Genomic DNA, 25,970 nt, shown 5'->3' on the forward strand with positions numbered 1-25,970 from the left:
CACTCTGTACACCTGTGCATCCCATACACCTGCACACTCCATATACCTACATCGTCCATACACCTTACTGGCCATACACAGTTCATACACCTCACTGTCCCGACACCTGCACTGGCCATACACCTGCACTGTGTTTACACCTGCACGGGCCATACACCCGCACGCCCCTTCCTGCCCATACACAGTTCATACCCCTCCCTGTCCCGACACCTGCACTGGCCATACACCTGCACTGTGTTTACACCTGCACGGGCCATACACCTGCACTGTGTTTACACCTGCACGGGCCATACACCCGCACGCTCCAAACACCTGCATATTCAGGTATATGTCATGCACAGCTCATACCCTCCACTGTCCACACACCTGTACTGTTCATATACCTGCATTGCCTATGACTAACCATGGGTGGCTACTGAGCACTTGAAATAGGGCAAAGGCAAATTCTGCACTTGAAATATATATTTAATATAATAAAACATTAAAATAATAATAAAATATATCATTAATGTAAACTTCACCTGTTCCTTTTTATTTTTAAAATATAATCTTTAAAATGACACATGTAGCTTGTGTAATGTTTACATTATGCTGCTCTCCACAGTCCAATGCACCTATAATTTTCAGTCATTTAGTCAGGATCCCACTCTGACTTGAAGAATCCTACCACAAAATGAGAAGCCTTTGCAACCAAACAGTCACAGTAAATCTTTCCAAGAATACTCTCAGTAAATCCCCTTGCAACAAAAATCCAGTCACCCAATGATGCGGTGCCATCTCTTTTTGGCCCCACATATACCAGTGTCCCTCCCAGAGCTGGGCTGAGTAGACCCTCAGGAGGGTGGCGTAGCACAGGGTTCTCTTCTTCTCACTGCACCCAGGTTCCCTCCCAGAGGAGCTGCCGTTCTCAGGGGTAACACTCGTGTCTCTCTTCTCTCCAACTGACTGAACTTTCATTCTACACCAGCTTATTTTTCCAACTATTAATAGAATAAAGGCAGTTTGCTTTAAAAAAAATTCACACATTATTTATTTAGCAATTTTCTGAATGAAGTAATCAATTACTTAACCAATATTGAGAATCTACTCTGTGCCAAACACAGGGTACGGACTGGGACTACAGCTGTGAACCAGTCAGGCACAGCCATTGCCTTCATGCAGAGTGAAGCAGTTACAGAGCAGACCCAACTTGGGTCCAAAGTATGGCTCCATTCTTTACCGGCCATGTGATCTGGGATAATTTTAAACTGCTTCACTTTTCTCACATGGAAAACAGGGATTCTTTGGCAGAGAGGCTGTGAAGACTAAATAGCTTATATATGACAGTTACAAAGGAGCCTACCTTCGAGCTGGCTCCATGGCAAAAGGTAGGGGGATGTTGGTGGTAGAGACATGGGCACTGACAATGGAAACAAACAAATGATTCAGTCTAAACTCACTAATTTATCCTGCTAAAATTATAGTCCCAAATCCCAGAGTGGTCTTTCTAAAATGCCAATCTCATCATAAAGTAAAAAGAAGTGTCTTTTTATTTAATAAACATCAGCAGGGCCTAGCCTAGGTGGCACAGTTCATAGAGTACTACACTGCAATGCTGGAAGTTACATAGCTAACCGCAGGTTCGGATCCCAGACCCAGTCAACCTGAGACATGAGACTGAAATCCCAATGGGCTAGAGTACTGGGAGGAGAGTGGCAGTGTAGCGAGGACCGGTCTCTCTCTGTTTCTCACAAATGAATGAATAAAATAAATAAACTATTGAAAATAAAATAAAGAAAGTTAAAAATAATTCAGCTGGGGAGAGACCAGCAGATAGCATAAGGGTTATGTTGCTGGATTCCCACGTAGTCTACTGCAGTTCGAGTACAGGACCCGGTGGCTTAAAACTCATACCAGGCACATGTGCATGTGTGCCCAAAATCCTGAGAGGAGAATGGAGGAGAAGGGACTGCAGCATGGCCATCCCCAATTTCTCGCATTCTGTCTCTCTGGTGAGTGCAAACACTCTATAGCAAAAATCTCTCTAAAAAAATAAATAAATAAAAATAATTTAAAAAATAAATGACTAACTTAGTTCATAGGCCCTCGATACTTTAAAGATAAAAACCAAATTTCTTAACATAGCCACTAGAGCTTACTGTCTAGGCTCTGGCTCCACCGGAGCAGCATCCCCCATTTCCAAAGTACCAGCCAGAGCAGTAGTTGAATGCTTGCACATGGTAGCTACTCTGGCAATGGTTTTTAAATTAAAGTTTATGTTAGATTGTCCAGTTTTTTTGACATTTATTCATCTACTTGCATTCATACCTCTACCTCAAACAATATTCCAGTAAAGGAGTATCTCAGTGTTTTTGCAGAAGAATTGGAATTAATAGTCTCGAACCCTTGAAGATGATAGTATTAGTACAAACAGATGCTTTTTAAAGACCCTTTCTGTCATCATATTATCATCAATACTGAAATAAGGCTTATTTTTATTATGGTAAATATAGGATTGAGGGCCAGCAGGTGGTGTGGTGGTTAAGGTGCTGGATCGTGGTTCAAGTCCTGGATCTGGTAGCTTGCTTTTTCAGGGCTGGCAGGCAGAGTGGTGAAGGTGCTAGACTTCCACATGGCCAGCTGCAGTTTGAGTCCCAGATCTGGTGGCTTGCTTTCTCTCTCTCTGTCTTTATGGTCAAATTGAATAATAATAATTAATAAAATTAAATAAATATTTAAAAAAAAAAAAAAGCCTGAGTACCCTGACCCTTTAGTTGAGTCAAAGAGGTAAAACCAAGAAGGATTGCTTGGGAGTAAACCCTAAAATACACTTCTTTGATTAGCTTCTGACACATTCTATCCTGGAGATCCATGGATGGAAGCAAAGAATAATAATAATAAATAAATAAAAATTCCCTGCAAAAAAAAGCCACCTATAATTTCTACAGAAGCAGTAAGTAAGACAGATAGTATCCAGTGAGTTCTGAAATGTCAGGAGAACTGGAGGCAGCACGCCAGAAGCATAGAGTCTTAGACTAGGGAGGATATCACAGACCATCCACCACAAGCCCCCAGAGCCACAGTCCCTTCTATATCACAGCACTCCCGCAGCTTCCTTTACTGCCGTCCTTCCACACAGGGGCCTGGCTCCTTACGAGGCTACTATTTCATCGTTAGAGTCCAGATGATACCAGTCTCTCTCTCTCTCTCTCTCTTCCTTCCTTCCCTTTCTCTTTCTCTCTCTCTCTCTCTCTTCCTTCCCTTTCTCTTTCTCTCTCTCTCTCTCTTCCTTCCTTTCTTTCTTTCTTTCTTTTTCCTTTCCTTTCCTTTCCTTTCCTTTCCTTTCCTTTTCCTTTCTTCCCTTCCCTCCTTCTTTAAATTTGCTAGAGTAGACTGAGAGAGAGAGAAAGTGAAAAACCAAGCCCCACCCCCACCCCTCATGGAGGGTGGTCACACTGCAATCCCTTCTCCTCTATTTCTCCTTCCTTTTGGATTTTGGGAATGCATGTACATGTGCCCAACTTATTTCTCAAGCTGCCAGGTCCAGGAGTCAAACCATGCAGTCAGTCATGGGAACCACCACACCACTTCCTGTCCCCTGAGTTGTTTTTTTTCCTTAGGTTTATTTACCTGGAATTTCCATCCATTGGGCCTAATTTTTAACATCTTAGGTTATGAAAATTTAAATTAAAGTCTCTTGTGGCCCAACAGTCCCCAAACACTTATTCTCAGGAGCTTCATCTATCTTGAGATCTTAGTCATAATCTTCTCCAGGTGTTTCCAATGTGCACAGTCTCTGAAGTTTTTCCCATCTCGGCCCTCCTCTCAGGATGCAGAATAGTCTCTTAGTGTGCCAAGGTGGCAAAGCAGCACTTCATACATCATCCGACTAATGAGGAATAATCAGAACATTCATTGTCTATGATCTATTTGTCTATATTGAAGCTGAATATCACATTAACTTTTTTAGCAGCCATTTCGCACGCTTGGTGCCGACTAACAGCTTGTGGCCAACTATAATCCTTAGGAAATTCTTACTGACCTATTGCCAGAGTAGAGGTTCCCCACCTTGCAGATGTGCTGGTGTGTGTTAATCTCAGCCCTCGCTGTGGATGGACGGATAGTCAAGGGCCGGTCGTAAACTTCACTTTATTCAACTATAACATGGCCCTAATTATACTGTGCCATGCTGTAGAAAGCACCATGCCCTGGTAAACATGTGCTTCTCTTCTAAAGACCGGCCTATTTATAGCCACAATCTTCTCAAAGGACCTGAGGCGACCAGGTGGTGTACCTTTCTAAAAACTAACGTTTCATCTACAACCTTCCCTTCCTCTAGCTCTACTCTAATCCCTGCTTCCAACAGTGAACACCCACCTACTTAATTTTCTTTCCTCACACCCAGGTTGGCTGAGCTCTGGCCTTTTCTTTTTCTGGAACAACTGGTGAGGTCAAGAAACCCAACCCCTCTCCCTGGACCAGAGCCCCGCCCTCTGCCCCTGGATGGCCCTGTTTTGAAGGCCAAAGAGGGAGAGGAGGGCTCAGGCTGCAGCTCCCTGTCGAGCGTGGCACTGGCCTGCCTTATCCAGTGGGACGGCAAAGGGTCACTCTGAAAACTGCCACTCCTGGGACTTGGCAGGTGGCTGCTGGTGGCTCTCCACCGGGTTTTCCTTCTCGCTTTCTCTCTCTCCACAGATTACCTCCGAAGAGGATTCTGCTGCTACAACCTCTTCATCGCAAGCCGTGCTGCACTGCTCACAGGAGGGTAAGGAGCGGGGCCATACTTCCCGATTCCTGTCTGTGGACCTGGGGTGGATGTGGATGTGCGGGTGGGCGAGCGTGGGGAAGTCTAAGTGTTTGTGGCTGCAGAGCTATTTCACTGAAGGGAGCCTACAGCCGGGGCAGATTGCTCATGGCCCTGATCTAAAGTTGAGAGGTAGACAGCATTTTCCAGAAAGCTGAGAAATGCGATGGATCTTAAGACGGTCACAGTAACAGAAATGCAGGAGTGACGCCCTATAAAAGTGAAATGACTTGTAACTTCTAACGGTACTTTTAAGTCTCTGAAGTTTAAGAAATGTATTCTTCCACTATTTTAGAGAGAATAGGAGAGAAAATTCTTAGGCTTTGTCACAAAGTGGAAAATTGCATCTTTATTTTAAACCAGAACCATTTAAACATTTAGTACCTGATCAGCTTAAATAAAATGTGATCAATTTGAACTAAAATGGGTAGCGCAAAAGTCAAACAGCTCTGAATTCCCAGAAAGACAGCCTGGTGACAAAACAGAAGTCCTCCCCTATGAAACAAATCCAAAATTGTTATTTGTGTGAAAGCCAGGGTTTTGTTTTGAATGTGCACATGTGGTTCAATGGATATATGTTTTACGTTAAAAATCATGTTGGAAACGAAATGGTAAAGTGGAACCCTCCCCTAAGTCGGACTTAACTTAAAATGGCAAGCAGCAGAGCCAGGAGTGTTTCTATTCCTGGAGGGCAGGCTGACGAGCCCCGACAGATGCAGCGACTGGAATGTGGCAGGGACAGGGAGCAGGCACAGCTGATTCGCCCCACTGGCAAGAAGACGTTCTGGGATCCCAGCTCATTCTGGCACAAGAGTGACAGTGACACTTTAGCACACATGGCTTTCCAGCTTGCCCTGTGTGGAGTCTCCCAGGAGGCTAGGGTGGAGGGCAGCAGGAAGGAGAACGTTCTTCAATATAAAGACACTCTTTTCTATAGCACTTCGAGGAAATTCCATCTGGCGTCAATCTGGGGCTAGAAGAACCCGATTGAAGAGCAATACTTTCACGTGGGCTTGCCCACTTAAACATGAGGGGTAATTAGGTTAGCACTTCCCAGCAACATTATTCTTAGTCCACTGGTTCTGGATCTATTTGGGGTTATGGGCCCTTTGGAGAGCCTCATGAAAGCTCCGAGGCCTGCTACTGTAAAGTTTACATAAACATGTATGCACAATACATTTCAGAACATTCCACGGGACTCGTGGACCCATCTGAAACCCATCCAGGTACCAGGTAGAATCCAGGTCACCCAGATACTCCTGAATTTCAGATAAACCATGCATCAGCCTTTAATGTGAGCACATATACATACTGCCTGGGACATACTTACACTAAAATGGGGTTGATGGTTTATCTGAAATTAGAATTTAACTAGACATCTCGTGTTCTATTTGCTAAATCTGGCAACGCAGACCTAGATCTATAGATCCTACCTGAAGACATCCTGTCTGAGATCTCCTCTGTCTGACAATGAGTAGATTCAAGGGTAATGGTTGAGCAAGTTGAGGAGAGAATGGTACAGCACCAGGTCTTGACTATTCCAACAGCAAACATCAGCAGTCAGATAAACTGCTACAAAATGTTAGGCCTGAAAGGGACGCATCTTCTCACTTAACAGATGATTAAATTAAAATCCTGAAAAATCGGATGTTTTGTCATAATCTATCGAATGGAAGAGCAGAATGAACACCACAACCTGATTTTCAGTTCTATGATGATCAAACACATTTCAGTCTAAGAATTTTTTATTTCCAACCCCTTTCTCCTTAACACACATGAAAAACTAGGAAAGACAAAGAGTCATTTTACTAAAACTTTCAACAAAACCAATAGTAAAAAATCTTTGCACCGAGTCCTGTGTCCTATATCCAGGCTTGAAAAATAAAACTATAGGGGGCCAGCAGGTAGCATAGTAGTTAAGGTGCTGGACTCCCACATGGCTAACCATAGATCAAGTCCTGGACCTGGCAACTTAAAAATCATGCTGGGCATGTGTCATGTGTGCCCAAAATCCCAAGGAGAGGATGGAGGAGAAGGGATTGCAGCATAGCCATCCCCCTGGGATGGGGAGTGATTTCTCACTTTCCTTCTTTCTGTTTCTGTCTCTCTCTGGCAAGCACATGCACCTTATGAAAAAAATCTAAAAGATAAAATAATAGTTAACTTTGTGAATACTGTCTGTATACTTTATAGATAAAAGCCAGACACAATTTCAAACTAATTGAGCCATATAAAATTGATAATAGCTCATTGTTGCAAACAAAAAAAACTAGTAATTTTATATTTCAGCTAACACTTAAAAGGAAGTGCTCAACTACCTGATCAACAAAATTATGCAAGTCCTCTTTGAACCTATTTATAGTCTTGGCTTACCCAACCTACTGAAGTTTCAAATCCTTACTACCCTTAATAAGATTTTTTTAAAAAATGGGATCAGCAGTTAGCATAATGGCTATGTTGCTGGACTCCCATGTAGTTGACCGTGGTTCGTGTCCCAGACCTGGTGGCTTAAAACTCACACCGGGCGCATGTGTGTGCGTGCCCAAGATCCAGAGAGGAGAATGGAGGAGAAGGGATTGCGGCATGGCCATCCCCCCTGGGGGGGGATTTCTCGCTTTCTCTCTCTCTGTCTCTCTCTGTCTTCTGGCCAGTGCATGCCCCCTATAGCAAAAAGCTCTTAAAAAAAAAAAAGATTTAAAAAAAAATCCACAGTATCGATGTGTCTATAATTTATTTTATATACAAAAAGGCAACTCTTTTATTTCAGTATTTGAATCTAGGAAGAACTATTTCATGTTATCTACAAATTCTGATTTTATCAACCTCAGCTCTAGTTCACTTGGTCTCTGTTGGATCATGTCAGACAAAGCTAACGTTGGGGCCGGCAGCTGGCGTGGTGTTTAAGGTGCTGGACTTCCACATGTCTGACCACAGGTCAAGTCACAGATCTGGCAATTTGCTTTCTCACTTTTTGTCTCTCTTCCTCTGTCTGGTCAAATGAAAAGATAATAATAATGATAAATAAAATGAAGTAATTTAAAAAAAAAAATAAAAAGAAAAGAAAGAGCTAACCTACTCCAGCTCGTATCCTACCCTAGAGATGTTCTAGGGGCCAGGGTTCCATCTGGGCTTGAATATTTGCTTTAATACCACCATACATTTACTTGTATGACCTTGGTCAAGTTTATTTTATTCATTCTTAATCTTAATTTCTTCATTTGTTTTATGATTTCTCTGATATGGAATTGAAAAAATAAAATTATGTAGGATACGTAACCCAGAGCTCAGCACACAGTAACTATTCAATCAATGCTAGCAATATAATTATTTTAGACATAGAGGTAATGGCTTACATTTAATACGTAATATAGATTCATGTTTGGTGATTTATATTTATAAATTAACTATTAACATACTTAAATTTGGCAGCTCTAAAAGATGACGAAAAATGTGCTGAATTACATAACTGTCCAGCCGCTTATCCGGTGTTGAATACGTGGCACTATCGTCCTTGAAATGGCCCAGAAGCCAGGATCTGCTGTGGGCAATGGAAAGGGGAGTGTGGAATTGCTTCTGTTACCCTTCTGCCCAGTTTGTAATGGGCAGCTCTTCCAGGGAGCCAAAAAGCTTTTTTGGGTGATAGTGGATGGAGCAGAGAGGGAAGGTGAATGCGGGGCCTATAAACAGGGAAATGGGATTCTCTGGGCTCTCTCCAGAGTATGGAAAGATCACTCCAGCAGCACAGGGGCCCTTCTAAAATGCTCTGCTCCCTACAAAGTCTCTTCTCTGACGCAGAAAGGGAAGGCACAGGGAGACACTGGCAGTGCCTCCAAATGTCTGCTCATCCTATTACACAACCTCAGCTGCTCTGTAGCTAGACGTGCTCTTTTTTCCAAGTGCTTCCTACTGCAGCAGGGACCATGTGAAAAATGCAAGCCACCAACAGCCCCGGGGTTGGGGTGAGGGCCTAGTAAAGTTCTTCTTCCCTTTGAGCACAAGGGGACAGCTTGGTCAGAGCTCCCCTGGGTAAGGAGGGAGAATCAAACCTGTTGTGGTTCAGGACAAATGGAGAAATAGACACACGCAGCTCAGCAAGGGTGCACCCCTCATGGTGCAGAACACAACCAGAGTCAAAGTCTTCATGGTGATTGCCCTGGCTGCAAAGCTTGGGGACCCTTTGGGCAGTTGGCCACAGGGCATTCACCCACAGAAGCTTTTCACTCAACAGTGAGTAAAACCCTTATCCAATTCTGAGTGAAAATACAAATTGAATCAAAATTTCTTGCTCACCATCTGGGTTATACTGCAGATTATATGCAACTCAATTTTGTAACAGCTCTTTGTCACAGACACATTTTGATTGTCATAGTGATCATCATTGGTTATCAGCTACAAGATGACCCGAGGTTGTAGAGTGAATTATTTTATCTATTATTATTGATGCTATTATTATCATTATTATTTTAATTTTGCTATAGAGCACATATGATCAACAGAGAGAGAGGGGAAAAGTGAGAAAGAAAGCCACCAAGTCCGGGACTTGAACTGTTGTCGGCCATGTGAGAGTCCAGCACCTTAATCACCATGCCACCTGCTGGCCTCTAGAGTAAATATTTTTTCATTGTAGGAAGAAAACAGTGAGAGTTTCTATACAAACTGCTGTTTATCACACGGTCCCATATGCTTAGTAAGCACTACTTACTAAGTGAGGCATTTTTTAAAATATTAAACTCTTTTCCAATCACCCTCTATTAGCCCATACAGACAACCTCAACATCTAGCACCATGACTAAATGGGTAAATAAAGATGAATTAAATGTTCCCACTTTCATACACACATGTATTTCTGTGTTCCCTTTTATAATTTCTCCTCCCCTTCTCTCTTTTTTTTTTTTTTTGGTGGGGGGAGGGTGATTGTTTTGCCCAGAAGATATGCATGCACATGAGAGAGAGAAGAAGAGAGAATACAAAAATAAATAAATAAATAAATAGGGCCCAGTCACACTGCAATCCCTCTTTCCCCCATTTCTCCATCTCCTTAGGATCCTGGCAGGTATTTCCATGTCAGGCATGTTTATCAAGCTGCCAGGGTCAGGACTTGAACCGCAGTCAGCCATATGGGGTCTGGCTCCTACACAATGCTTAACCACTGTGCCACAGGGCTGGCCCTGTAACTTCTTTCCTTTAAGGCTGCCCTTGCCCTTACTTACACATGATTGCAGGAAAATGCTGTTTGGTCAAGTAGCAATGTGCGTGTGTATGTGTGTGTGTGTGTGTGTGGTGTCCAGTATAACATGACTTCTGTCTGTACTCTCCAGATACGCCACAGTGTGAGGGATCTGGAGGATCTGTTGAAGGCTTCCCTGTGCCCTGTGAGAACAGAGCCTCTGGATTCTGATCCCCTATAATGAGGGAGCCAGTCTTCTCTGCAATAGGGCCTACAGCAAACGATGCATGTGTTTGCTCCTGCCCATTCCTACTGACCTGCGGTCCTCCTTAAATTGAGAAAGGCAGTAGCTTTTGGGAGATGGAGGAGCAGGGCCAAAGGAAGAGCACTTTGAGGATGTAAGAGTCAGCGAAATGTTTGCAGCCTGATGACAACATCAGCACTTTGCCCAGCTTGAAAGCAGTGACTTGTCCTTCAGGTCCCTCTGAGGGGTCTGCAGTGTCCTTGTTGGAGGGACATGGCACAGACTGAGAACACTCAGGCAGGAGGACAGCCTCTTTTACATGGTAAAGACCCAGAAATAGCATGTAATCGTAGCTCTGTATCAATACTAATATCTTTGTTTTAATGGTATTTTGTAGTATGTTTCTATTGGGCAAAAGTGATCAAAGGTTATACAAGATCTCTCTGTATGAATTCTTATAACTGCATGTGAGTCTATAATATAGTTACCAAAAAATTAAGTTTAATTTAAAACAAAAACAATTGGTACATATATAGAGGTCAATATGAGTATATACCCTACAAAAACTACTCTATTAGAAACTTGTGAGTCATAGACACTGATTTTAAAATAAATAAATAAATAAATAGGAACCAGCAGATTGCATAATGGTTATGTAACTTAACTCCCTTATGGCAGGCTGTGGTTTGAATCCTGAACCTGGTGGCTTAAAACTCATGCAAGGCACATGTGCATGCCTGCCCAAAATCCCCAGAGGAGAATGGAAGAGAAGGGACTACAGCATGGCCATCCCCCCTGGGGGATGATTTCTTGCTTTCTCGCTGTCTCTCCAGCAAGCACATGCACCCTATGGCAAAAAAGTCTCTCTCTTAAGGGACTCAATCACAGTTTGAATCCCTGACCAATAAAATAAGGGACTCAATCACAGTTTGAATCCCTGACCTGGCAGCTTAAACCCATGCTGGGTGCATGAGTGTGCATATCCAAAATCCTAAAAGGAGAATGGAAGAGAAGGGACTGTGGTGTGGACATCCCCCCAGGGGTTGATTTCTCACTTTCTGTCTCTCTGTCTGTCTCTCTTTCTGATGAGCACACATGCCCAATAGCAAAAATCTCTCTAAAAAAATTAATTAAATAAAATCAAATAAACAAACAAAATACGTATACTTGGGAGGTAGAGTAGATCTGTCTATTAACTGATGAGCTTAGATTCATTTGTCAGGCTGGCTAATGTATCACCCAGTAGGGGCTTAGAGAAAATGGACAAAGACAAGAGAATTTAGAGGATCACAGAAGTTCTCAAGAGTGGAGCAGGCCAGGGTCCCATCACAAGAAATAACTTGAGGAGCAGCATGAAGGTTTTTCCACCATTGCTTTCCGGAGGAGCCAGTAGGTGTCAACAGGAACTTAGGAGAAAGCCCCCTCCTTTCCTGATGATTTCTTAATCCTTCTCAACTGCATATTAACTTACCAAATTCAAACCCATCCTACATTCAACACCCTCTATGTATTAGACTAACTTTACCTGCCCTGACTGTCTCCCTCTTGACTTCAGCGATGTTAGTCTGCACTTGGCTGTCTGAGTCATGCCCCTCTGCTTTAGTTTGATGATATTTCCTCTATTTTCAATGACTTTCTCACTCCCACATGTAATCTTCTTAGAACCCTTCTGTTACCAGTACCCAAAAGATTTGTGTTATCTGCAAACCTTTCCATCCTAGCACTGCCCAACCAAAATAGTCCACTTAAATCCAGACACATGGATTCAATCTGTTCCAGGCAAGCTGTTGTTTTGCTTACCTCACTATAACCAAATGTCGCACGTCTCCTAAACTTCCAGGGCTATCCCTACCATTCATATCAAAATAAAAATAATCTATTCCTTGGCCTATGGAATTGCACAAATTCCATATCTATTCCTAGTATTTTAGAAATGCCCTTAGAATACATGCACGTGCCAGAAATCTCCCCCTGGGTGCTGTCACTTCTCACTCTGGGTCCCATATTGCCTCTTGCTCCTCGTGACCATTTCTCCATGATGTGGCAGCTTTCTGTTTTTTTGTTTTGTTTTGTTTTTGTTTTTGTTTTCACCTCAAAGTTATTACAAGTTTCTTCCTTTATTCCCAAAGACACAGCTAAAAAATGCTATAGCTTTTAGTAAAAACGGTTCAAAGATTTTGAACCTTCACTTTTTGGTAGGGAATCTGCTAGATACCACACCCCCTTCCTCATTAAGTTTTTCCTATAAGGCAGCACTGTTACCTTTGTTTGTGATTAGTCGATGGAGATTGTAAGCGGGGGTTAATCTGCTGAGAGCCCGCAGCAAATAAGTAGTAGAGTTGTTATTTATGTTGTATTCTCATCGTCACTCTGTTTGAAATATTACCCAATTTCCCCAGTGATTTTTCTTTTACTGATAGATTTTTTAGGATAGTGCTTAATTTCCAATCATTGGAAATTAAATGGTTTCCCTAGTCAGTTTATTATTTTCTAATTTAGTTGCATTGTTGTCAGAGATCATACTGAGTTGAATTCAGTGCTTTAAAGTTTGCTGAGACATATTGTGGCCCAGCATGTGATCAGACTTGGTGAATGTACCATGTGCAGCCCCAAATAATTTTTATTCTGCAGTTCTTAGGTATAAGTTCTCTAAATATCTAGTAAATCAGAATAATTAATAATGTTGTTTAGATCATCTATAATGTCATGAGATTTTTTTGTCTAGTTTTTTTTATCAATTGGGTGGGTTAATATTCAAGAATAATTGTGAAATTGCCTATATCTCCCTTTAATTCTGCCATATGCTATTTCACATATTTTGAAGCTCTGTTTTTAGGTACATATACATTTTGAGTTATTACATCTTCATGATGAATTAGTCTTTTTTTTTTTTTTTAGAAGGAGATTTTTGCTATAGGGCACATGTGCTTGCTGGAAAGGCAGAGAGAGACAGAAAGCGAGAAATCACCCCCTGGGAGGGATAGACACACCCTTCTCCTCCAGTCTCCTCTGAGGATTTTGGGCACACATGTACATGTGCCTGGCATGAGTTTCAAGCCACCAAGTCTGGGACTTGAACCGTAGTCAGCTATGTGAGAGTCCAGTGACATAACCATTATGCCATCTGCTGGTCCCAAATTAGTCTTTAAAAAAATTTTTTTTCTCATATTGCCAGAGAGCATGTGCATTCACAGGGAGTTGGGGGGAAGAGAGAGAGAAAAAGTACTCCACCGTGGGGGGATGGTCACTCCACAATCCCTTCTTCTCTGTCTTTCCCTCTGTTTGGGATTTGGGGTCTGCACACACATGTGTCTGGCGTGTTTCTCAAGCGTTGGGGTCTAGGACTTGAACCACAGAGTCAGCCATGTGGGAACCAGCTTCCTTAACCACCATGCAATAGCCTGGCCCCAAATTATTCATTTTATCATTATACAATTGTCTCTTTATCACTGGACAGTTTCTTTTCTTGAAGATTTTTATCTGGCTTGAGAAATCCACACCAGCATTCCTATGTTTATTATTTCCATGTAAATATTATTCTATCCATTACTTTTCTACTTATTTGTGTCTTTAAAATGAGCGTCTTGTAAACAACATATATTTAGATCTTGTTCGTATTATCCATTCTGGTCATTTTCTCTCTAGTTTTGAATTCCTTCATACTTCTAGCCCTGTCTCAAGAGCCCCCTAGGTTTCACTATTATCCAATATCAGAAGAATTATACACACACACACACACACACACACAGTATAATATTACAAATACTTGTTTTATCAGATGGTTTGATGTCTTTTTTTTTTTTTACCACTACTGAGCACATGTGCTCACTAAAGTTAGACAAAAAGAAAGAAATCGCCCCCCAGAGGGGACGGTCACACCACAATCCCTTTTTGTCCACTCTTCTCACAGCATTTTGGACATATATGCACACAAGCTCAGTGTTTTTCGGGCCACCAGATCCAGGGCTCGAACTGTGGAGTCAGCTATATGAAATCCAACACCTTAATCACCATGCCACCTGCTGGCTGTTTCACACCTTTTAAATAATTGGTGTCATCCCCCCTTGGTGGGGGGGTGAGTTCTCACTTTTCCTCTCACTTTCTCTGTCTCTCTCCAGCAAACGCATGTGCCCTGTGACAAAAACCTAGGGAAAAAAGTAAAAATAAATCATTGTTGTTTTATGAACATTTTCATTTTTTTTTCTATATTCATATAGTTTAACCTTTTTCTTCATAGCCTGTAGATTTTGTGTCATGCTGAGGAGGGCGTTTTCTACCTTAAAATGAAAAGAAAACAAAAACAAAAACCCCTACCTTAGTCTAGTCTTATGTAAATTTTTGTATGTGTGTATATTATGTAGGTATTTAATTCATCGGAAGTTATTTTAGTGAATATGTAGAATAGAAAACCATTCAGACTGATATTATCATCATAAGTTCTTGCTCACTGATTCCTAAGTGCCACATTTTTCCTAAACTATACACATACATGCACATATATTTACACACAAACATGCACATATATTTACACACATACATGCATGGCTTTCCACCCTTTATTTTGTTCCACTGAATTTATGTTTATATATTTAGCAAATTTACAGATAACATATATTTATTTATGTGTATCTGTATATATACAGTATACCACACAGCAATGAGTCTCACTCATCATTTTATTCCACTGAATTTTTTTTTCTATTCCTGATCCAGTTCTATGCATGTTTAATTTCTGTCCTTGTTTATATATAAAGGCAAGTCCTACTTTCATGGTTTTTTTATTGTTAAACAAAATGCTTGAATATTCTTTTATAATTACTCCCTCAGTCAAATTCTGGAATTATTTTATTAATTTCCTAAAAGAAAAAAAAAAACTCATAGAGATAGTAACTAAAATTTTACTAAACTGACATCCATCTTTCCATATAAAAATGTAGGGAGAGTTGCTCTTCTTTTAAATCCTCTGGCAAAATCTTATAGTGCTTATCGTATGGATCTCACTAAAGGGAATCAATATACCTCTTAAAATATAATAGTTTTCACTGCTACTAAAAATAAAAACATCTTTCCAAAATATTTTCTACATTTTACATGGCATCCTGAGTGTGGGTATTTAATTAAGGAAAGTCTTCATAACAATTATAATTCACTTTTTCATGAGAGTAAACTAAACCCTTCAAATGATATTTAACTGTTCTATAATTACTGTATGGCTGAATCAGAAAACGTGGTCATTTCTGCTGCATAATCATTACTTGGCAACACATCCACTGAGAGGGATCATTTGATATCATTAATCTTTTTAAAATTATTTTATTTAACTTTATTTATGTTTGATCAAAAAGGGACAGAGTGAGAGAGAGAGGGAGAGAGTGAGAAAGCAAGCCGCCAGGTCCAGGATTTGAACCACAGTCGGAGATGTGGGAGTCCAGCGCCCTTAACCACCACACCACCTGCCAGCCCCCTGATATCATTAATCTTTGTAGAATTGTCTTCAATACTGGATGCTGAAGTAAATTGTCAAAAAATGTGCACCAAGTTTAATGTAAATCTTTAGATCTATTTTTGAAGACTAATCTACTTTATGTCATTAAAAACTATTGTTTTTTAAAGAATTATTTTACTTAACTTTATTTATTTTAATGTGATCAGAGAGAGACAAAGTGAGTGACTGAGAGAGAGATGGAGAGTGAGAAATCAAGCCACCAGGTCCGGGACTTGAAACGCAGTTGGCCATGTGGGAGTCTAGTGCCTTTAACCACCATGCCACCTGCCGGCCCCAAAAAATGATTATTTATTTTTAAAGCTTCTCAATGTAGTGTTTCTAAATGAAAACCACAATTAAAACAATGTCTTTTTTTTTTTTTTCTAGCACGCTCTTGCCTGTGACTGTGTGTTTGCCAACATGGCACCCAAAAAGAAGACTGTCAAAAAGAACAAAGGCGACATCAATGAGATGACCATAATTGTAGAAGACAGCCCTCTAACCAAACTGAATGCTTTGAATGGGCTCCTAGAGGGAGGCAATGGTCTTAGCTGCATTTCTTCTGAATTAACAGATACTTCTTATGGGCCCAATCTCTTGGAAGGTTTAAGTAAAATGCGGCAGGAGAGCTTCCTCTGTGACTTAGTCATTGGTACCAAAACCAAATCCTTTGATGTTCATAAGTCAGTGATGGCTTCATGCAGTGAGTACTTCTACAACATACTAAAAAAAGACCCATCGACTCAAAGGGTGGATCTCAATGATATTTCACCACTAGGCTTGGCCACGGTCATTGCCTATGCCTACACGGGAAAGCTGACTCTCTCCTTGTACACGATAGGAAGCATTATTTCTGCTGCTGTTTATCTTCAGATCCATACTCTTGTCAAGATGTGCAGTGATTTTCTGATCCGGGAGATGAGTGTTGAGAATTGCATGTATGTTGTTAATATTGCTGAAACATACTCCCTGAAAAATGCTAAAGCAGCAGCCCAGAAATTTATCCGGGATAATTTCCTCGAATTTGCAGAATCAGATCAGTTTATGAAACTTACGTTTGAACAAATTAATGAACTTCTTATAGATGATGACTTACAGTTGCCTTCTGAGATAGTAGCATTCCAGATTGCAATGAAATGGTTAGAATTTGACCAAAAGAGAGTAAAATATGCTGCAGATCTTTTGAGCAATATTCGTTTTGGTACCATCTCTGCACAAGACCTGGTGAATTATGTTCAATCTGTGCCAAGAATGATGCAAGATGCCGATTGTCACAAACTCCTTGTAGACGCTATGAACTACCACTTACTTCCATACCACCAAAACACATTACAGTCTAGGCGAACGAGAATCCGAGGAGGCTGCCGGGTCCTAGTCACTGTTGGGGGACGCCCAGGCCTTACTGAGAAGTCCCTTAGTAGAGACATCTTGTATAGAGACCCTGAAAATGGATGGAGCAAGCTGACAGAAATGCCAGCCAAGAGTTTTAATCAGTGCGTGGCTGTGATGGATGGATTTCTTTATGTGGCTGGTGGTGAAGACCAGAATGATGCAAGAAATCAAGCCAAGCATGCAGTCAGCAATTTCTGCAGGTACTTGATTTTTATTAAGAAATGAAGTGGTTCAATATTAAGGGGAAATTACCCTGACATAGAAGTAAATTAATCATGCCTATTAATTCACTGACTCAGTAAATCAGTAATGATAAAGTCACTTTATAGATAGATAGCATTTTATATAAAGTGCATTCACACATATTATGCACCCGAGATTTCTGAGACCAGCCTGGGAGGTGGGCAGATACAATTGTTCTGATTTTACACATGTGGTACTTGATACCCAGAGAAATTATACAACTAGGAAGTGGCAATTCACTTTTTCTCATTTCTAGTTGGGTATTTTTTACAAAACTGACTTTAAAGGAAATTGGATATAAATTCAGCTTCTAATACTAAGCTGTAAGAAAGAATGAAATAATACAAAGTTTATTTTAAGTGATTGCTACTGACAACTGTCAGACTCATAATTGGCAAATAGAATAAGATAATTTAAACTGTGGCAACTAACTTTTAAAAAAATATTTGGAGACTAAACGAAATAGAAAATGTCAATATTTTTGATGCATGTGGAAAGAATGAAAACATAATAAACCCTTCAGAAAATGGAATTCTAGCACTGTATTATTTTTGCACATTTATACTAAAAAATTAAACTTCTCTCTATATAAAAATGTACAAAAAGTCATGATTATATCATAGTAGCACAAAGTCAAACAACTAATGAGCAAGATATGAAAATGTGTACAGTATGTTATGAAAAATCTTTATTATTTCATCATATGTGTGCATCACTTAAAAGAATCTGAACAACTAATTACTTTTAATCTCTAATTTTACAACTATAATTATGTTTTGAATTGAGAGTTAAATGGGACAAAGATGAACAGCAAATGGGAGTTTTGTGCTTATAGTATTTCTGAACTAGGTAAACAGGAAAACATCAGTGCACTAAGACTGCTCGGTTTTCTCCTGCTGATAACTCTCCACTAGTATGCAAGTTGTTGTTCTTGCAATGTTAATTTTAGTGCTTATGAAATCATGTATATATAATTATATATATATATTTATATATGTATATAAATCCTCAAACTAGAAAATCATACCTACTGGGGACCAGCAGGTGGTGTGGTGGTTAAGGCGCTGGACACTCCCACATGGCTAACCATGGTTCAAGTCCCAGACCTGGTGGCTTGCTTTCTCATTTCCCTTCTCTCTTTCTCTCTGTGAGTCTATCTGCTCAAATTAAGATAAATAAATAAATGAATTAAATAATTATTTTTAAAAAATCATACCTACTGATAGTTGCTAGAAAATAGAAAGCTATCTAGAAAATGATGCCTACTGAGAGTTGCCAGAAAATAGAAAAGTATCAAAAGTTAAGCCTTTGTTGTTGAGTTTATACAAGAATTTCATGGGTCTCATTCTATCAGGTGAGTGAAGATTTGGTGGAGGGACTTAGCTTTACTGCTGTAATGCCAAGACAAGTGTATAAAGTGTGTGTGAGAAATGGAGAAATCCAATCAGCCAAATCCAATCTAAATTGCCGTGAGCTAGGAGGTGTCTGAGGTTGGCCAAATGACTGTAGCCACAAAAACCCAGTTCCACCCTCCCCGCCACACACACACACGCACACACACGCACTGCACCCTCCCCGCCACACACAGACACGCACACACACGCACACACACACACACACCTACACCCACGTCTCCTAAATCCCACTGGATGATGGATATTTGCACATGGTGGGGTACTGAAAGGTTGGTCTCTCTGGGCTCTTCTTCAAGTGGCCGATAAATGGAGGTGCGGTGGAATTCACCAGCGCCCGCCTTAACTTTTCCAAGCGTCCCACACTTCTACTGCCTAAGAGAGAAACATGAGCCTCCATGTAAGGAGCTAGACTAGGTCCTCCCTCGCCTCCTTGCAGGGGTAGTGCCAGTATTCCCACACAATGGCTTGCAAAGTAACTTAGGTTCCCCCAGCTGCTTCAGTCAAAGCTGTCACAAGTCCTCTGCCATTTCCAGATACGATCCCCGCTTCAATACCTGGATACACCTCGCCAGCATGAACCAGAAGCGCACGCACTTCAGCCTGAGCGTGTTCAATGGGCTCCTCTACGCTCTGGGTGGCCGCAATGCAGAAGGCAGCCTGGCCTCGCTGGAGTGCTACGTGCCCTCCACCAACCAGTGGCAGCCGAAGACGCCCCTGGAGGTAGCGCGCTGCTGCCACGCCAGCGCCGTCGCCGACGGCCGAGTGCTGGTGACCGGCGGCTACATCGGCAACGCGTACTCCCGCTCCGTGTGCGCGTATAACCCGGCCAGCGACTCGTGGCAGGAGCTGCCGAGCCTGAGTACGCCCCGGGGTTGGCACTGCGCGGTCACGCTGACCGACAGGGTGTACGTGATGGGGGGCAGCCAGGTGGGGCCGCGCGGGGAGCGCGTGGACGTGCTGACGGTGGAGTGCTACAGCCCGGCCACCGGCCAGTGGAGCTACGCCGCGCCGTTGCAGGTGGGCGTGAGCACGGCCGGCGTCTCAGTGCTGCACGGCCGCGCCTACCTGGTGGGAGGCTGGAACGAGGGCGAGAAGAAGTACAAAAAGTGTATCCAGTGCTTCAGCCCGGAGCTCAACGAGTGGACGGAGGACGACGAGCTGCCGGAGGCCACCGTGGGCGTGTCCTGCTGCACTCTCTCCATGCCCAACAACGTGACTCGGGAATCCCGGGCGAGCTCGGTGTCCTCCGTGCCTGTCAGTATCTGAACCCAGGTAGTCGCGGGGATGCAGGAAAAACACTTATTTATTCATAGAACCATGTGGTTAATCTTTGAGTTAGTGAAAAGGAAAATATGTAACATTTACTACAGTGGTTGTATCTGAAAATATATCGATGACAAATGATTTTAAATTCCTGGTATGGCATAATCTACCTCTGTCTTTTTTAGCCAGCAAAGGAAAGCAATTTATTTCAGTGGCCACTGGGTGGCAGACGGAGTTTGCTGTAGGCACTCCCAACAGGGCACGTTTCCTAAACCTATTGCAGTTTTGCCCACATTTGAGATTTTTCTTCTGCACTTCAGTACTTATAAGGCTTATGTGAGAAAGTAATCCCACAGATAAAAAAGTTTATTTTCTCTCATTTTCTTCTTTAGGAAGTTGAAAATGGTTTTATTTTTCAATGAAAATCATCTATTTCCATAAAGACTTAACTCTATTCAACACAATTCCTTTTCCTTTATGTGAATGAGTAAAGCATCTTGAAAGGCATCTCGTAGCAAAGGTGTAAAGTTTAGGACAAAGTCCGGATGGGAAGGAACAGGGATTCTGTGGATACCATTGGGTTGTGGTGATTTCTCCCTCTAGGCCTCAGACCTCAGTGTATTTTCTATCATAAAATCCTCATCTGGAAGAAGAAACTATTATCAGTCATTTAACTTATGATGTAAGTTTAAATCACTTTTTTTGTTTCTCCGAGAAGTATTTGCACTTTAACTCTTTTCCTGTATTAAAGGAATTTCAAGTATCCTGAGTGCCTTACCACCACCTTAAGCACAAACCAATTGCTACATCAAGGTTAGAGGCGAACTTGTCTCTAAGGTAAACCCTAGGACCATCACTAAGTAAAACTATGTCTTCAAGGACTGTTAATGAATGCTTAGATAGCCTGAGGGTTATACAACAATAACAATAGTTTGATTTCCCTCGACTTTTTTTTGTAAGAAGCATTTTTGCTATATGGTGCGTGTGCATACTGGAGAGACAGAAAGCAAGAAATCAACCCCTGGCAGGGGGATGGGGAGGAATGGCCACACTGTTATCCCTTCTCCTCCATCATCTTCTCAGGATTTTGGGCATGCCCAGTGTGAGGGGTTTTTTAAATTTTTTTTAAAGAATTATTCATTTATTTGATTATATTTGTTATTATTTTTAAAATTTGACCAGAGAGAGAGAAGGGAAACCAAGAAAGCAAGGTGCCAGGCTTGGGACTTGAACCACAGTCAACCATGTGCAAATCCAGCACCTTTAACCACCACGCCACCTGCTGGTTAAGCCACCAGGTCTAGGACTTGAACCGTAGTTGACTACATGGAAGTCTAGTGACATAACCATTATGCCATCTGCTGGTCCTTCCCTGACTCCCATATAACAAGAATGAAGAGAACATTTGCAAGTCTTGGGTTTGGCGATAACTGATGAATGGGTTTGCCTGATGGTCAATGCCACTATCTCCCATTTTGTAGCAATTCTCCTAATTTCTTAAAAATCTTAACATATTCTTTTCACATAAACATTAAAACAATATGTGCCCTTTCTGCCCTTTATCAATTTCACCTGCTTCAAATTAGCTTTGCAAATCAAAGTGCATCCACATGATATCATTTTTCTTACATGTTTTGCCAAGTTTTGGGACAAGGGAATGATTGTAGTAAATGATACGTATTTTCCTTTCTTAATAATTTATCACTTTATTCTTTGATAGTCTGTTTCAGAGAGAAAGTGGCCTGTCAATTGTGGGTTATGTGCAATTGAATTCTGAAAAATAAAACAAACTATGTCAAGGGTTAAACATAAGATATATAGAAATATACCTTGGTTTTCATTAATCCTATCCTCTCTCACCTTGTGTAGACAATCACTAGAGTTCTGATATTCATATCTGAAATATTTTATTTGAACTGTGAAAAATGGTTCGTACAGTAGGCTTTGTGGAACAATTTTATATCATTGACCCGAGTATGGGAACACTTGGGTAAAGGTTATAAACACTGTAAGTTAAAAGTAAGACATTATTAACGTAAAAACACTGGGCTGTGTCTTCATCCCACATAGAGAATGAGGAGTTTCACCAAGGACAGAGCAGGTATGTACAAAGATAGCTGCTCCTTTGGGTCCTTGTGTGTCCAGGCTGGAAAACAAAGCTCTGGGGTAAACCAGTTTATGGAGCAGTTTAAATCACCAAGTTTCTAAATTACCAATGACACAACCTATATATAGCCTTAGTCCTTGCAGCAACATTGGTAAAGTAAACTTTTCATTTTTTAAAAAAGAATTGCTTCTTTAATTTTATTTATTATTATTATTATTATTATTATTATTATTAATTTGCTGTATGGCACATGTGCTCACCAGAGAGACAGAGAGAGGGAAAGTGTGAAAGCAAGCTGCCAGGCCTAGGACTTGAACCATGGTCAGTCATGTGGGAGTCCAGCACCTTAACCACCACACCACTTGTTGGCCCAAAGTTTTCATTTTTAATCAATTATTTGGGCTACCACTTGGTGACGCCTGTGTGAGGGTGACCATAACATTTTTTTACCTCTGTATACATGAGTGTATGCTTAAACACACATACACACACTCATATAACTGAGAAGCCTATAGAATAGTGTCAAGTTTGAGAGGAAAAAAAAAGTGCTTTATTATGGATTATAGGTCCTAAGTGGGCAAATAGATCTGATTCCTTGATGCACAATCATAGATGTGTCCCCACTGAGATCTTAGATGTGTGAAGAGGAGGACCTATGACTCAAAATAAGGATCAATCAATTGTAATATTTTATGATGGAAAATGAGAAAGAGATACTGAAACTAGAGGAGTTTTCATCTAGCAAAGCTTGATTACATTGGTAGTGCAAAAACCTGACAGTGGTTTTCTAGAGATAAACCTAGAGACCTGTGAGACCTCAACAAATCATTTCAAACTACCATTTCACTTATTTTCTGCCTTGTTCATCTGAAGATTCAGAAAATACACATACCTGAGCTTACCAGGGTCCTGAGTTCATTGCTGCCCTCACTTCTGCTTTAGTAGTTAGGTCAATAAACAAGCCTAAACCAGCTGTGGCCTGGTGGTTAAGGAAGCTGGATTCCATATGACTGACCACGTGGTTCAAGACCTAGACCCAGTGGTTTGAGATACACAGTGAGCATGTGTGTGTGCACGCCCAAAGTCCCTACAGGAAGGAGTGATGGAGAAGGGATTGCTGCGTGGCCGTGCCTCACAGTGGGTGCTTTCTCCCTCTGCCTCTTTCTCTGTCTCTCTCTGGTGAGCACACATGCCCTCTGGCAAATTAAAAAATTAAATTCAATACATAAAGGCCAATATGAATTTGAAATGCTTGAACTTCGGATATAACTCATTATTCGAAGGGAGTATGGAACATAAAGTTTGGTGAAGCTTTTATATCCTGGAACATCTTGTATTACCAAATGAAAGACACAGAATTATGCAAACTCAAAATAATTGTGTCATCTTTCATATGTAAGTGAAGCATATTCTTTAACACATCTGTTGAAGCAGTTGTTCCTAGAAAATGCGACAGTTTCTTCATGTTTCCCATTGGGACAACTTCCTTCATTTTTAGTATTGTTTTAAGCCTATATTCAATTGTACTCCCAAGTCTTGAGATCCAGCTAGGTATGCCCTTTTATTTTTCTGAAAGGAAAGGACTTGTTATTTTCATAAGACCTAAATCCTACGATTAAATAAAAGCATCAGTTCAGTGCATCAGAGAAATCACATGTTATGCAGCAGCTGAAATAATAAACAAACCTCAAGCTCTCTTTTCTTTGAATGGGCCAGAGACCTGATTAAAAAAAAAAAAAAAGTCTCCAGGAAGCCAGACATTAATGTAATTTGTCCATTTTCAGTTAGGCCCTTGAGGCCAAGTTGTCACCCCTGAAGCACTAGTTGCTCTCAGGGCACTGAATGCGTTTCATTTTTACTCCCTATGTTGTAAGAATGGCTATGAACAGGAGGACCGTGCTGGTACAGCAAGATTAGACGGGACTGAGTGTAATGAGTGAGGCGATACCATAGAGGTTGTACAAATGTGAGTACTGAAAGATGGTACAGCTTAATGTAATTCCAAGCACGATTAGACGGGACTGAGTGTAATGAGTGAGGCGATACCATAGAGGTTGTACAAATGTGAGTACTGAAAGATTTTACGATTTAAGATCAGCAATTATAGTAAGTGTATTTTACAAACGCACGTGTAGATAGAGGTTTACCTGGAAGTATGTAAGTGTTAAGGGTCAGTTTTTCTTTTCTGGCCAAGTGTCTTCAGAATTCATCCAAGTTACTAGATAAAAGAAACTAAAATCACTTCATGTAATGAATTTTTCCCCTTAGTGTCAACCAAATAAATTTGTGTGATTTTTGAATTACACAAATACATGAGTCACTGATGAATGCATTCTCTAGCCCAAGGCAGCATTAAAAGGAATTACTTTTCAGTCTTTCTTTTCATACCAACAAAAACTGTAGCAAAATTTCCCAAACACTCCATCATGAGTAATTATGAGAAATAAAGACTAAAAATCTCAAAAACTCTACCTTCCAGCACATTCAGAAGGTAGAGATCATTTCGCTTTCTATCTGAAGGAATTTGAAATAAAGTACTTGTCTTGAATATTCCTTTAAACATTTTTATTTATTCAAAAAGTTGGTCAAAAAAGTCTTTGTTTGCTTAAAACATTCTGGTATTCTATAAGGAACAACAAACTAAAATGTCTGTAGTGTTTTTATAACCTCATCACGATCAATAAAGCTACATTCAGTAAAAACTCAGTCATCACGTGTGGGTAGTTTGGCTGCATCCTTTCGGTAATGACTGCACTTTACCCCCTCTATGTTTGTTTTTCATCATGATTCACCTAAACAAAACAACAGCAGAAAGAAAGGACAAATAATTGAACAGGTGTTTTAGGAGCTTGAAGATTCATGAAAGAGAAAGGTATAGAACATCAGTAGTGACTTGTTTTGTAATTCGGACGAAAGCCCAACTCCAGTCTAGCTTAGCACCTCCTGTTCAGAAGTCATAGATCAACTGTGGTTTCCAGTCTTGTCCCACCCCGACTGCAGCCCAGCTGACGAGTTCAGGTGAATCCACATTTGCAATGAGACGACGTTTTAGGAAATCATATTGCCATGCAGACGAACCCTGACAGTCTTTCTCTTCCCCCTCACCTTTACATGTAAGCAGATATTAATACAATATAATCAACATAAGACGCTCAACCTTTGTTCTAATCCGGTATTGAGGCCATTTAGTCCTATCTAGAAAATCTTAAAATGCTAACAACACTTTTTTTAAAACTTCTCCAACCCTGCAGCTGTGTTAAGAGACTAGACTAGTGCCAACCAGAATGCACGAGTGCCACGTTCCCAATTTGGAGCATATAAAACCAGGTGCTCATAGTTTCCTTGAGTTTTCTTTGAACTCCCACATAACTTCAAGCTTCCTACAGGCTTGCACTCCCTGGTACATTCACATACCAGCCCATCTATCCAGTTAGTGACATGCAAAATTATTTAATTATATTAATTACATCTAAAGTACTCTAAGATATATTAAAGAAAGAACCATTTTGCACATACTGTGTTTGGCAAGCGTGGTAGAAAGGCTAGAGACTGAAGTATAATCAAACCCACTTCTAGGCTTTCCTCTCGCCAGAGTGGCATGGAAGTGCATTAGAAGGTCCTTTGTAGGAAAGGAACAGCATTTGAAGGAGAGACAACATCCAACTCTTGGTTCTTAGAAACACCCTACTCAGCCCTTTCTTTTCCTTTCTAGCCACATTCACAGGTTGGTTTATGAGCCGAGGTGTAAGCCACATTAGTGATTATGCCTACACCAATCTCCCTTCCCCACCTCACCCCATTTCAGACCAGACAATCTGCTTAGAAAATAGTAAAAAATATAAGGAATACTTCCCAAACCTTTTGGTGAATA

The 25,970-nt window shown here is 40.9% G+C and overlaps 1 protein-coding gene across 1 annotated transcript; it reads left to right on the plus strand.

Annotated features, from left to right (window-relative positions):
- Positions 1–4,513: 4,513 nt before the first annotated feature.
- KLHL31 (kelch like family member 31) lies at positions 4,514–20,998 on the plus strand. The gene is made up of 3 exons (XM_006165711.2): positions 4,514–4,744; positions 16,067–17,271; positions 19,263–20,998. Exons 2-3 carry the CDS (start codon positions 16,100–16,102, stop codon positions 19,993–19,995), a joined length of 1,905 nt encoding a protein of 634 aa, XP_006165773.1. The 5' UTR covers positions 4,514–4,744; positions 16,067–16,099; the 3' UTR covers positions 19,996–20,998.
- Positions 20,999–25,970: the final 4,972 nt, after the last annotated feature.

Source organism: Tupaia chinensis, unplaced genomic scaffold (assembly GCF_000334495.1).
Source record: "Tupaia chinensis unplaced genomic scaffold, TupChi_1.0 Scaffold144010_1, whole genome shotgun sequence".
Classification (NCBI taxonomy): domain Eukaryota; kingdom Metazoa; phylum Chordata; class Mammalia; order Scandentia; family Tupaiidae; genus Tupaia; species Tupaia belangeri.